Source organism: Mobula hypostoma, chromosome 30 (assembly GCF_963921235.1).
Source record: "Mobula hypostoma chromosome 30, sMobHyp1.1, whole genome shotgun sequence".
NCBI classification, from domain to species: domain Eukaryota; kingdom Metazoa; phylum Chordata; class Chondrichthyes; order Myliobatiformes; family Myliobatidae; genus Mobula; species Mobula hypostoma.
The window spans coordinates 12,254,781-12,269,094 of NC_086126.1; the positions used below are offsets into that span (position 1 = coordinate 12,254,781).

At 49.2% G+C, this 14,314-nt stretch overlaps 2 protein-coding genes across 2 annotated transcripts; both read left to right on the forward strand.

Moving 5' to 3' along the window:
- Window positions 1-4,214: 4,214 nt before the first annotated feature.
- Window positions 4,215-5,833, forward strand: LOC134339808 (cystatin-2-like). The gene is made up of 3 exons (XM_063036620.1): window positions 4,215-4,455; window positions 5,214-5,327; window positions 5,493-5,833. The coding sequence occupies exons 1-3, from the start codon at window positions 4,249-4,251 to the stop codon at window positions 5,580-5,582; spliced, it is 411 nt and encodes a 136-aa protein (XP_062892690.1). The 5' UTR covers window positions 4,215-4,248; the 3' UTR covers window positions 5,583-5,833.
- Window positions 5,834-7,355: 1,522 nt separating this feature from the next.
- LOC134339535 (cystatin-like) lies at window positions 7,356-9,530 on the forward strand. The gene is made up of 3 exons (XM_063036143.1): window positions 7,356-7,597; window positions 8,926-9,036; window positions 9,181-9,530. Exons 1-3 carry the CDS (start codon window positions 7,391-7,393, stop codon window positions 9,268-9,270), a joined length of 408 nt encoding a protein of 135 aa, XP_062892213.1. The 5' UTR covers window positions 7,356-7,390; the 3' UTR covers window positions 9,271-9,530.
- The last annotated feature ends 4,784 nt before the right edge of the window (window positions 9,531-14,314 follow it).

A 14,314-nucleotide genomic window follows, 5' to 3' on the forward strand; every position in this document is an offset into this window, starting at 1 on the left:
GCAATACTCCAGATCTGAGTTTTATGAAGTCTGTCAATCTAACCGGGTGAAGACTTTTGTCACAGTCAGACATGAAAGTGTTCATTACTTTAACGTCGACAAAATCTCCAACCCCGGTCCTAATCCCCTTCACCTCCTCATCCCAACCCGTTACCCACGACTCAGTTCTTGCCTAAATCCAATTCATTCGGTCACTTCGCTTCCCGATCTGAACTTACCGTCGGCTGCACTCAGTCACAAACCACCGGCCCCCTTCAGGCTCGTCGTCAGCGGCGATGATATCCAGACCACACTGCGGTTTCTTCCCCGAAGGGAAAAGATGCATTCTTTCCTCTGTCCCCGGCCCACCTGGATTCACCTGTCGCCTTTGATCTTATCCTCATTCCCACATTATGTTTTTATATTCTGGCCCCTTCCCTTCCTCTCCAGCCCTGAAACATAGAAACATAGAAAATAGGTGCAGGAGTAGGCCATTCGGCCCTTCAAGCCTGCACCGCCATTTATTATGATCATGGCTGATCATCCAACTCAGAACCTTGTACCTGTATTCTCTCCATACCCCCGATCCAGTTAGCCATAAGGGCTATATCTAACTCCTTCTTAAATATAGCCAATGAACTGGCCTCAGCTGTTTCCTGTGGCAGAGAATTCCACAGATTCACCACTCTCTGTGTGAAAGTGTTTTTCCTCATCTCGGTCCTAAAAGGCTTCCCCTTTATCCTCAAACTGTGACCCCTCGTTCTGGACTTGCCCAACATCGGGAACAATCTTCCTGCATCTAGCCTGTCCAATCCCTTTAGAATTTTATACGTTTCAATAAGATCCCCCGTTCAATCTTCTAAATTCCAGAGAGTATAAGCCTAGTCAATCCAGTCTTTCATCATATGAAAGTCCTGCCATCCCAGGAATCAATCTGGTGAACCTTCTTTGTACTCCCTCTATAGCAAGAATGTCTTTCTTTAGATTAGGGGACCAAAACTGCACACAATACTCCAGGTGTGGTCTCACCAAGGCCTTGAACAACTGCAGTAGTACCTCCCTTCTCCTGTACTCGAATCCTCTTGCTATGAATGCCAGCATACCATTCGCCTTTTTCACCGCCTGCTGTACCTGCATGCCCACTTTCAATGACTGGTGTACAATGACACCCAGGTCTCGTTGCGCCTCCCCTTTTCCTAATTAGCCACCATTCAGATAATAATCTGTTTTCCTGTTTTTGCCACCAAAGTGGATAACCTCACATTTATCCACATTAAATTGCATCTGCCATGAATTTGCCCACTCACCTAACCTATCCAAGTCACCTTGCATTCTCTTAGCATCCTCCTCACAGCTAACACTGCCGCCCAGCTTCGTGTCATCCGCAAACTTGATGTCATATTTAATTCCCTTGTCTAAGTCATTAATATATATTGTAAACAACTGGGGTCCCAGCACTGAGCCTTGCAGTACCCCACTAGTCACTGCCTGCCATTCTGAAAACGTCCCGTTTATTCCCACTCTTTGCTTCCTGTCTGCCAGGCAATTCTCTATCCACATCAATACCTTACCCCCAATACTGCGTGCTTTAAGTTTGCACACTAATCTCCTGTGTGGGACCTTGTCAAAAGCCTTTTGAAAATCCAAATATACCACATCCACTGGTTCTCCCCTATCCACTCTACTAGTTACATCCTCAAAAAATTCTATGAGATTCGTCAGACATAATTTTCCTTTCACAAATCCATGCTGACTTTGTCCGATGATTTCACCGCTTTCCAAATGTGCTGTTATCACATCTTTGATAACTGACTCTAGCAGTTTCCCCACCACCGATGTTAGGCGAACCAGTCTATAATTCCCCGGTTTCTCTCCCCCTCCTTTTTTAAAAAGTGCGGTACATTAGCCACCCTCCAATCCTCAGGAACTAGTCCAGAATCTAAAGAGTTTAGAAAAATTATCACTAATGCATCCACTATTTCTTGGGCTACTTCCTTAAGCACTCTGGGATGCAGACCATCTGGCCCTGGAGATTTATCTGCCTTTAATCCCTTCAATTTACCTAACACCACTTCCCTATGAACATGTATTTCCCTCAGTTCCTCCATCTCACTAGACCCTCGGTCCCCTACTATTTCTGGAAGATTATTTATGTCCTCCTTAGTGAAGACAGAACCAAAGTAGTTATTCAATTGGTCTGCCATGTCCTTGTTCCCCATGATCAATTCACCTGTTTCTGACTGTAAGGGACCTTAACCAATCTTCTTCTTTTCACATATCTATAAAAGCTTTTACAGTCAGATTTTATGTTCCCTGCCAGCCTTCTCTCATAAACTTTTTTCCCTTTCCTAATTAAGCCCTTTGTCCTCCTCTGCTGAACTCTGAATTTCTCCCAGTCCTCAGGTGAGCCACTTTTTCTGGCTAATTTGTATGCTTCTGCTTTGGAATTGATACTATCCCTAATTTCCCTTGTCAGCCACGGGTGCACTACCGTCCCTGATTTATTCTTTTGCCAAACTGGGATGAACAATTGTTGTAATTCATCCATGCGATCTTTAAATGCTTGCCATTGCATATCCACCATCTACCCTTTAAGTATCATTTGCCAGTCTCTCTTAGCTAATTCACAAAAGTTACCCTTCTTTAAGTTCAGAATCTTTGTTTCTGAATTAACTATGTCACTCTCCATCTTAATGAAGAATTCCACCATATTATTGTCACTCTTGCCCAAGTGGCCTTGCACGACAAGATTACTAACTAATCCTTCCTCATTGCTCAATACCCAGTCTAGAATGGCCTGCTCTCTAATTGGTTCCTCGACATGTTTGTTCAGAAAACCATCCCGCATATATTCCAAGAAATCCTCTTCCTCAGCACCTTTACCAATTTGGTTCACCCAATCTATAGGTAGATTGAAGTCACCCATTATAACTGCTGTTCCTTTATTGCACACATTTCTAATTTCCTGTTTAATGCCATCCCCAACCTCACTACTACTGTTAAGTGGCCTGTACACAACTCCCACCAGCGTTTTACTGCCCCTTAGTGTTATGCAGCTCTACCCATATCGATTCCACATCCTCCCGGCTAATGTTCTTCCTTTCTATTGCGTTAATCTCCTCTCTAACCAGCAACGCCACCCCACCTCCTTTTCTTTCGTGTCTATCCCTCCTGAATATTGAATATCCCTGAACGTTGAGCTCCCGTCCTTGGTCATCCTGGAGCTATGTCTCTGTGATCCCAACTATATCATATTCATTAATAACTATCTGCACTTTCAATTCATCCACGTTGTTGCGAATGCTCCTTGCATTGACACGCAAAGCCTTCAGGCTCGCTTTTACAACACTCTTAGCCCTTATACAATTATGTTGAAAAGTGGCCCTTTTTGATTTTTGCCCTGGATTTGCCAGCCTGCCACTTTTACTTTTCACCTTACTACTTTTTGCTTCTACCCTCAATTTACACCCCTCTGTCCCTCTGCACTTGTTCCCATCCCCCTGCCACATTAGCAAACGCTCCCCGTAGGACATTGGTTCCAGTCCAGCCCAGGTGCGGACCGTCCTGCTTATACCGGTTCCACCTCCTCCAGAACTGGTTCCAATGCCCCAGAAATTTGAATCCCTCCCCCTTGCACCATTTTTCAACCACGTATTCATCTGAAATATCCTCCTAGTTCTACTCTGACTAGCACGTGGCACTGGTAGTAATCCAGAGATTATTACCTTTGTGGTCCTACATTTTAGTTTATCTCCTAACTCCCTAAATTCACCTTCTAGGATCTCAACCCGTTTTTTACCTATATCGTTGATACCCATGTGCGCCACGACCACTGGCTGTTCACCCTCTCACTCCAGAATATCCTGCAGCCGCTCAGAGACATCCTTGACCCTTGCACCGGGGAGGCAACACACCCTCCTGGAGTCTCGTTGCGGCCGCAGAAACGCCTATCTATTCCCCTTACAATCGAATCTCCTATCACTATAGCAAAGCGAAGAAATGACTCAGTCCGGAAGGACGGCTGTTTATTCCTTTCCATAAATTCTATCCGACCTGCTCAGTTCCTCCAGAATTTTGCGTGCCTGTGCTGCTTGGTATTTCCTCTGTTTCTTATATTTGTAATTATAGGACTGGGGCAGGAAGAAGGGGGAATTTGTAGGTTTTCCGCCCCACAGAAAGACGGCGGCCGCAGTGCGGGGCGGAAGTGACGACATTGGGGAGCGGAGGGAAATGACGCCCCCGTCCGTAAATATTTACTAACTTGTGAAGATGGCGGGTTTGGGGCTGCGGGCTCTGCTGCTGGGATTAATGTTGATGTTGGCGGTGGAAGCCGTAAAGCTGGGCGGCCTCAGCCCCGTGCCCACAGATGACCCCGGGGTGCTGAACGCCACCCGGGTAGCGGAGGAGGACTTCAACCGCAGGTCCAACAACTTGTTTCACACTGCGGTGTCGGATGTGGTAGCGGCCCAAATACAGGTGATGGGGAGGGATGGGGAAGGGGTGGGTAGGGAGGCGAGGGGGAAGGGGTGGGAGGCGAGGCGGGAAAGGGGTGGGTGGGGAGGGGAGGGGGAAGGGTGGGTGGGGAGGGATGGGGAAGGGGTGGGTGGAGAGGGATGGGGAAGGGGTGGGTAGGGAGGCGAGGGGTAAGAGGTGGGTAGGGAGGCGAGGGGAAAGGGGTGGGTAGGGAGGGAGGGGGTAGGGGTGGGTGGGGACGGGAGGGGGAAGGGGTGGGTGGGGAGGGGGAGGGAAGGGACGGAGTGGGGAGGGATGGGGAAGGGGAGGGGAGGGTGTGAGGGTGGATGAATACAGAGCTCTGGTGGGGGACTTTGTCTTATTGATGTTGAGCTGCGGATGATTCAAATCACATCATTGAACAAAGGGGTTGGCGATGGAGTTTAGGATGGGGAGGGATTTACCATGAGGAGGGGGAGAGTAGGGTACGGTGGGGAGAGGAGGTGATAATGTGGGCAGGGGAGGAGGGGGTCGAGAGGGGAGCGGGGTTAGGGTGGGGAGGGGAAGTGGGGGAGGAGAGGGAGAGAATACGGAGAGGGGGCTTGTGGAGTGTGAGGTGAGGAAGGGATGGGAAGGAAGGGGAAGTGCTGAGGAGTGGAGAGTCGAGTAGGGGCGAGGGAGGGGAAGTTTGCAGGAGGTGGGGAGCAGAGCGCCAGTGTGGGGGAATTCCCCGAGGCCCAGTGAAAGTAGTTTGTCAGTCGCTGCGCTTCTGACTCTTGCAGGTGGTGTCGGGGTTAATGTACCACCTCTCCCTGGCGCTGAGAACCACCGTCTGCAGGAAGGTTGAACCTCGTTCAGAGAACTGCCCCTTTCACCAGGACCCTCAATATGCCAAGGTGAGTGATCAGTGCGCTGGTGGTCTCGGACGAGAGGTGGGGGAGGCGAGTGGGGGGGGGGGGGTCCCGTCCCCGGTGCAGATTGGAACATGGTGGGGATTCACGTATCTGCCGGGGTACCAGGGGAGCTGAATTTTAATACTGGCCTCTTGTTTCTCCCCGCAGAGAACGACCTGTAGATATAAAGTCTGGTACCGCCCGTGGATCGGGCGCATGGAGGTGAACAGTGCTGAATGCCACGAGGTGTTACGATGACCGGACTGTAGGACCCTGGGGCGCACACAGCTCTGCGAAAGCAATAATACTGATCAGCACTTTACCACAGCCCCGGGCGCCTACGTAACCGAGGGCCAGATCGCCCCACAGCCTCTGCTCGACCTTTATCCGTTCTATGCTCAGCAGTATTTGCGTTTCAACTCACGGGCTGACCAGTTATTACCATAATTGTATAATTAAGCTGCAAATGTATATTTTTATTCTTGCGCAATAAAGCTTTTGCATTCTGAGTCTGCCTGTGTTTGCAATGTTAACAGGGTAACTCGGTGAATGAGGTCGACCCAGCACTGACCACCACGGACTATAGTGCGCTCAGCGATCGTGGTTAGACCCAGCATCTCGATAGGAGCGACGGGTCTCAGTCAGTGGTGTAATTTCAAATGTGGCGGGTGGGTGTAAAACCAGAGGACTCGGCCTCAGAATAGAGGGCCGTCCTTTTTGGAGGGAGAGCAGTTATTTCTTCAGACAGAGAGTGGTGAATCTGTGGAATTCGTTGCCACAGGCAAGCCTTCAAGTACGTTTAAGACAGAGATTGATAGATTCTCGACTGGTCAGGGTATGAAGTAACACGGGGAGAAGGCAGGAGATTGGGGGCTGGGAGGGAAAAGGATGAAATGGCGGAGGAGATTCGACAGCTCAAATGACCTAATTCTGCCTTTATATCTCACGGCCTTATAAAGTGTATTCATCATGGAAAATGTACTGTTTCACGCTCTAATCAGGAACACTCTCCAGAGCCTCAACGTCCTTCCTCTCGTGGGGCGACCAGAACTATCCGCAACACTCCAGATCTGAGTTTTATGAAGTCTGTCACTCTAACCGGGTGAAGACTTCTGTCACAGTCAGACATGAAAGTGTTCATTACCTTAACGTCGACAAAATCTCCAACCCCGGTCCTAATGCCCTTCACCTCCTCATTTCCAACCCGTTACCCACGACTCAGTTCTTCCCAAAATCCATTTCATCCTGTCACTTCGCTTCCCGATCTGAACTTACCGTCGGCTGCACTCAGTCGCAAACCACCGGGCCCCGTCAGGCTAGTTGTCAGCGGCGACGGTATCCAGACAATACTGCGGTTTCATCGCCGAAGGGAAAAGACGCATTCCTTCCTCTGTCCCCGGCCCACCTGGCTTCACCTGTCGCCTTTGATCTGATCCTCATTCCCACATCATGTTTTTATATCAAAGTTGCTGGTGAACGCAGCAGGCCAGGCAGCATCTCTAGGAAGAGGTGCAGTCGACGTTTCAGGCCGAGACCCTTCGTCAGGACTAACTGAAGGAAGAGTGAGTAAGAGATTTGAAATCTTTTACTCTTTCTTCAGTTAGTCCGGACGAAGGGTCTCGGCCTGAAACGTCGACTGCACCTCTTCCTAGAGATGCTGCCCGGCCTGCTGCGTTCACCAGCAACTTTGATGGGCATTGCTTGAATTTACAGCATCTGCGGAATTCCTGTTGTTTGTTGTTCATGTTTTTATATTCTGGCCTCTTCCCCTTCCTCTCCAGCCCTGATGAAGCGACTCAGCCCGAAACGACAGCTGTTTATTCCTTTCCGTAGATGCTGCCTGCACTACTCAGTTCCTCCTGAATTCTGCGTGCCTCTGTTGCTTAGTATTTGCTCTATTTCTCATGTTTGCAATTATAGGACTGTGGTAAAATGATGTGGGAATTTGCAGGTCTGGGGCGAATGCCCCACAGAAAGATGGTGGCCGCAGTGCGGGGCGGAAGTGACGACGTTGGGGAGAGGAGGGAAATGACGCCGTGTCTGTCAACGTTACCTAACTTGAGAAGATGGCGGGTTTGGGGCTGCGCTCTCTGCTGCTGGGATTAATGATGATGTTGGCGGTGGAAGCCATAAAGCTGGGCGGCCTCCAACCCGTGCCCGTAGATGATCCCGAGGTGGTGAACGCCACCCGGGTGGCGGAGGAGGACTTCAACCGCAGATCCAACGATTTGTTTTACAGCGCGGTGTCGGATGTGATATCGGCCCAAACACAGGTGGTGGAGGGGGAGGGATATAGGAGGAGGGGACGAGGAGGGAAGGGAGGTGAGGAGGAGGGAGGGGAAGAGGGGGAGGGGAACAGGGGGAGGGGAGGGAGAGGGGAGGGAGGAGAAGGGTAGGGGAAGAGTGGGAGGCGGGGAGGGGGGAGGAAGGGGAGGGGAGGTGAGGATGGGGAGGAGACATGAAGGGGATAAAAGGGGAGGAGGAAGATAGGGAGAGGGAGATGTAGAGGGAGGGAGAGTGGGTTGAGGAGTGGGAGTGGGGGAAGATGGGGTGGAGGTGTAAGTGAGGGGCAAGAGGAAGGGAGAGTGGGGAGAAGGGTCTGGGGAGAGGGCGAGGGGGAATACGGAGAATCTTCAGGAAGATATGTATTGGTTAAATCAGTGGGCAAATGTCTGTCAGATGGAGTACAATGTTGGTAAACACGAGGTCATCCACTTGGGAAGGAAAAAAGGACGAGCAGATTATTATTGAAATGGTAAAGGATTGCAGCGTGCTGTTGTGCAGAGGGACTTGGGAGTGCTTGCGCATGAATCACGAAGGTTGGTTTGCATGTACAGCAGGCTATCAAGGAGGCAAATGGGATGTTAGCCTTCACTGCTGGAGGGATTGAATTCAAGAGCAGGGAGGTTATGCTGCAACTGTACTGGGTACTGTTGACGTGGCACCTGGAGTACTGCATGCAGTTCTGGTCTCCTTGCTTGAGGAAGGATATACTGGCTTTGCAGGTTCAACATGTTGAGACTGGAGAGGAGGGTGTGACACTATAAGGAGAGATTGAATCGCCTGGGACTGTACTTCCTGGAATTCAGAAAAAATGAGAGGACATCTTATAGAAAAATAAAATATGAAAGAGATAGATAAGATAGAGGCAGGAAAGTTCTTTCCACTGGTAGGTGATGCTAGAGCTAGGGGACATAGCCTCAAGATTTAGGGGAGTAGATTTTGGGACAGAAATGAGAAGGAACTGCTTTTCCCAGAGAGTGGTGAATCTGTGGAATTCTCTGCCCAATGAAGCAGTGGAGGCTGCCTCAGTAAATATATTTAAGACAAGGTTGGATAGATTTTTGCATAGTAGGGGAATTAAGGGTTATGGGGAAAAGGCAGGTAGGTGGAGATGAGTCCATGGTCAGATCAGCCATGATCTTATTGAGTGGTGGAGCAGGCTCGACGGGCCGGATGGCCGACTCCTGCTCCTATTTCTTATGACCAGCAGAGTAAAGGTGGTGGGTGTGTGCAGATGGGTGACCACTCCTGGCTCGATACACACAGACACCCTGTAGAGATGTTTTGAGGCCTTTCTGACTGTAAGGTGCTCTTGCAGGTGGTGTCGGGGATCATGTACCATCTCACCCTGGAGCTGAGAACCACCGTCTGCAGGAAGAGTTCTGTTTCCCAGAACTGTCCCTTCCACGAGGATCCTCAATATGCCAAGGTGAGCGATCAGTGCACTGGTGGTCTCGGGAGTGAGGGGCAGGGGTCCTGTCCCCAGGGGCACTGGAACCTGGTGGGGATTCATGAATCTGCCGGGGTACCGACGGGAATCTCTTTTAATACTGCCCTCTGCTTTTCCCCGCAGAAAATGACCTGTAATTTTAAAGTCTGGGACCAACCGTGGGTCGGGCCCATGCGGGTATTCGAACACCGTTGTTCCAGGACGGCCAAGTGACCGGTCTGTAGGACCCCTGCGGTGCATTCAGCTTGCTGAAGCAATACTGCTGATCACTAGGTCAAATAGATACCAACACAGCACCTTACCACAGCCCTGGGTGCCTACTTAATCAAAGCACTACAACGCATCCAGACAATTTGTATTTGTGTTTCACCTCGTGGGCTGACCAGTTAATACCATAATTGAATAATTAAGCTGCGAATGTGCAAACGTTTGTACATTTTTTAATCTAGCGCAATAAACTTTTTGCATTCTGAGTCTGCCTGTGTTTGCAGTGTTAACAGGGTAACTCGGTGAATGAGGTCGGCCCAGCACTGGCCACCACGGACTGTAGTGAGCTCGGCAATCGCGCTTAGACAGACCCTGCACCTTGATAGGGGGCCACTGACACACAGCCTGGGGTCTCAGTCAGCGGTCTGTGAAGAATCCTTCTGATTTCAAACATGGCGGGAGTGTCTGAGACCGGAGGACGCAGCCTCAGAATAGAGGGCCGTCATTTTAGAACGGAGAGAAGGAGGAATTCCTTTAGCCAGAGAGTGGTGAATCTGTGGAATTCGTTGCCACAGGCAGCTGTGGAGGCCAAGTCTTTATGTATATTTAAGCTAGAGGTTGATAGATTCTTGATTGGTCAGGGCATGAAGGGATACGGGGAGAAGGCAGGAGATTGGGACTGAGAGGGAAAATGGATCAGCCATGATTCACATTCTAATCAGGAACCCTCTCCTTCCTGTAGTGGGGCGATTAGAAATATACGCAAAACTCCAGATCTGAGATATATGAAGTCTGTCAGTCTAACCAGGTGAAGATTTTTGTCACAGTCAGACATGAAAGTGTTCATTACCTTAACATCGACAAAATCTCCAACCCCGGTCCTAATGCCCTTCACCTCCTCATCCCAACCCGTTACCCACGACTCAGTTCTTGCCAAAACCCATTTCATCTTGTCAGTTCGTTTCCCGATCTGAACTTACCATCGGCTGCACTCAGTCACAAACCACGGCCCCTGTCAGGCTCGTCGCCAGTGGCGACGATATCCAGACCACACTGCGGTTTCATCCCCGAAGGGAAAAGACGCATTCTTTCTTCTGCCCCCGGCCCACCTGGCTTCACCCGTCGTCTTTGATCTTATCCTCATTCCCACATAATGTTTTTATATTCTGCCCTCTTCCCCCTCCTCTCCAGCCCAGATGAAGGGTCTCGGCCCGAAACGGTGGCTGTTGATTCCTTTCCAGAGATGCTGGGTTCCTTCACCATTTTGCGTGTCCATGTTGTTTTGTATTTCCGGTGTCTGCACCGTTTCTCCTGTTTGCAATCATAGGAAAGCCATAAAAAGACGTGGAAATCTGCAGGCAACACACACACACACACACACACACACACACACACTGCCAGAGCAACTCAGCAGGCCAGGCAGCATTTGTGGAAAAGAGTTTCGGGCCGAGACTCTACAGCAGGACTGGAGACAAAAACATGAGAAATCAGAGTCAAAAGGTGAGAGAGGGGAGAGAGAGAAACACAAGGTGATGGGTGGAACGGGGAGGGTCAGGGGGTGAAGTAAAGAACTGGGAAGTTGATCGGTGAAAGATACAGGGCTGAAGAAGGGGGAGTTTGATAGGAGAGGACAGAAGGCCATTGAAGAAAGAAATCGGGGAGAGCACCAGAGGGAGTTGTGAGCGGGCAAGGAGATGAGGTGAGAGAGGGAAATGGTGAAGGGGGGGCATTACTGGAAGTTCAAGAGATCGATGTTCATGCCATCAGGGTGCAGGCTACCCAGACGGAATATAAGGTGGTGTTCCTCCAACCTAAGTGTGGTCTCATCAAGACAGTAGAGGAGGCCATGGATGGACATGTCGGAACGGGAATGGGAGTGGAATTAAAATGGGTGGCCACTGGGAGATCCGGCTTGTTCTGGCAGACGTTGATGCTCAGCGAGGAGGTCTCCCAACCTACGTCATGTCTCACCTGTTAGAGTGAATTTTTTTGGGTAGATGATTTGTTTACACTTAAATGACTTTGGCCACCAGACTTCTATTTTAGGTAATGAACTGGGTCAGGTCACGGATCTCTCAGTGGGTGAGCATCTGGGGGACAGTGACCACCGCTCCCTGGCCTTTATAATTATCATGGAAAAGGATAGAATCAAAGAGGACAGGAAAATTTTTAATTGGGGAAAGGCAAATTATGAGGCTATAAGGCTAGAACTTGCGGATGTGAATTGGGATGATGTTTTTGCAGGGAAATATACTATGGACATGAGGTCGATGTTTAGAGATCTCTTGCGGGATGTAAGGGATAAATTTGTCCCGGTGAGGAAGATAAAGAATAGTAGGGTGAAGGAACCGTGGGTGACAAGTGAGGTGGAAAATCTAGTCAGGAGGAAGAAGGCAGCATACATGATGTTTAGGAAGCAAGGATCAGATGGGTCTATTGAGGAATATAGGGAAGCAAGAAAGGATCTTGAGAACGGCTGAGAAGAGCAAGAAGAGGGCATGAGAAGGCCTTGGCGAGTAGGGTAAAGGAAAACCCCAAGGCATCGTTCAATTATGTGATGAAAAAAAGGATGACAGGAGTGAAGGTAGGACAGATTAGAGATAAAGGTGGGAAGATGTGCCTGGAGTCTGTGGAAGTGAGCGAGGTCCTCAATGAATACTTCTCATCGGTATTCACCAATGAGAGGGAACTTGATGATGGTGAGGACAATATGAGTGAGGTTGATGTTCTGGAGCATGTTGATATTAAGTAAGAGGAGGTGTTGGAGTTGTTAAAATACATTAGGATGGATAAGTCCCGGGGCCTGATGGAATATTCCCCAGGCTGCTCCACGAGGCGAGGGAAGAGATTGCCGAGCCTCTGGCTAGGATCTTTATGTCCTCGTTGTCCACGGGAATGGTACCGGAGGATTGGAGGGAGGCGAATGTTATCCCCTTGTTCAAAAAAGGTAGTAGGGATAGTCCGGGTAATTATAGACCAGTGAGCCTTACGTCTGTGGTGGGAAAGCTGTTGGAAAAGATTCTTAGAGGTATGATCTATGGGCATTTAGAGAATCATGGTCTGATCAGGGACAGTCAACGTGGCTTTGTGAAGGGCAGATCTTGTCTACCAAGCCTGACAGAGTTCTTTGAGGAGGTGACCAGGCACATAGATGAGGGTAGTGCAGTGGGTGTGATCTATATGGATTTTAGTAAGGCATTTGACAAGTTTCCACACGGTAGGCTTATTCAGAAAGTCAGAAGGCATGGGATACAGGGAAGTTTGGCCTGGTGGATTCAAAGTTGGCTTGCCTGCTCAGGCAGAGGGTCATGCTGGAGGGAGTACATTCAGATTGGAGGATTGTGACTAGTGGTGTCCCACAAGGATCTGTTCTGGGACTTCTACTTTTCGTGATTTTTATTAACGACTTGGATGTGGGGGTAGAAGGGTGGGTTGGCAAGTTTGCAGACGACACAAAGGTTGGTGGTGTTGTAGATAGTGTAGAGGATTATCAAAGATTGCAGAGAAACATTGATAGGATGCAGAAATGGGCTGAGAAGTGGCAGATGGAGTTCAACCCGGAGAAGTGTGAGGTGGTACACTTTGGAAGGACAAACTCCAAGGCAGAGTACAAAGTAAATGGCAGGATACTTGGTAGTGTGGAGGAGCAGAGGGATCTGGAGGTGCATGTCCACAGATACCTGAAAGTTGCCTCACAGGTGGATAGGGTAGTTAAGAAAGCTTATGGGGTGTTAGCTTTCATAAGTCGAGGGATAGAGTTTAAGAGTCGTGATGTAATGATGCAGCTCTGTAAAACTCTGGTTAGGCCACACTTGGAGTACTGTGACCAGTTATGGTCGCCTCACTATAGGAAAGATGTGGAAGCATTGGAAAGGGTACAGAGGAGATTTACCTGGATGCTGCCTGGTTTAGAGAGTATACATTATGATCAGAGATTAAGGGAGCTAGGGTTTTACTCTTTGGAGAGGAGGAGGATGAGAGGAGACATGATAGAGGTGTACAAGATAATAAGAGGAATAGATAGAGTGAATAGCCAGCGTCTCTTCCCCAGGGCACCACTGCTCAATACAAGAGGACATGGCTTTAAGGTAAGGGGTGGGAAGTTCAAGGGGGATATTAGAGGAAGGTTTTTTACTCAGAGAGTGGTTGGTGCGTGGAATGCACTGCCTGAGTCAGTGGTGGAGGCAGATACACTAGTGAAGTTTTTGAGATTACTGGACAGGTATATGGAGGAACTTAAGTTGGGGGCTTATATGGGAGGAAAGGTTTGAGGGTCAGCACAATATTGTGGGCTGAAGGGCCTGTACTGTGCTGTACTATTCCATGTTCTATGTTCTATAACTGTTTGACAAAGGACTGCGGATACCAACCCAGACATGTTGGCGTCGGGAGGAAAGGATGGTGTGATATTTTGCCCAGACATGTTGGCGTCGGAAGGAAAGGATGGTGTGATATTTTGTATGTAGCTTCAGTAGGAAGCATTGTCCATATGCGTAAATATCGAGCCCACGGTGAGCTAGCAGACCTTTCTGCGGAAAGCGTCTCCGTCCGTACGATGCCTGCTGTACCTTCTTGTATAGAATAAAGAAGCTGCTTTGTATCTACCGGTAACTCCGTCTCTCCAGTGATTTCATCCACGCTACAACATTTGGTGTCAGTGGTGGGATACTTCGTGACCCATCGTGTGCCCAGCGTTCCTAGCAGTCTAAGTTGGTGAGTATTTTTCTAAAATAACAGTCACACTTGGATCTGTTCGGTCGGTGGTACACGGGAACACAAGGCATCACGAACGTGGAGAGCCGAAATGGTGGATATTAGTGTGTTTATATAAGTGACGAATCTTTGCAGGTCAACTTGGTTAACTTGGTGAGACTTGGACCACCAGTTGCAAAAGGTAGTAACCGACGGTACGGTTCGAGACGCCAGAGTAGGGGCGTGTATACTCGTTCGGGGAGCTGCATTTTAGTGTATGCGATTGCAAGTGTGATGCAAGGGAATACAGCAGGCATCATGAGTTCGGGTACTCAAAAGTGGCAGATTGTGGAATACA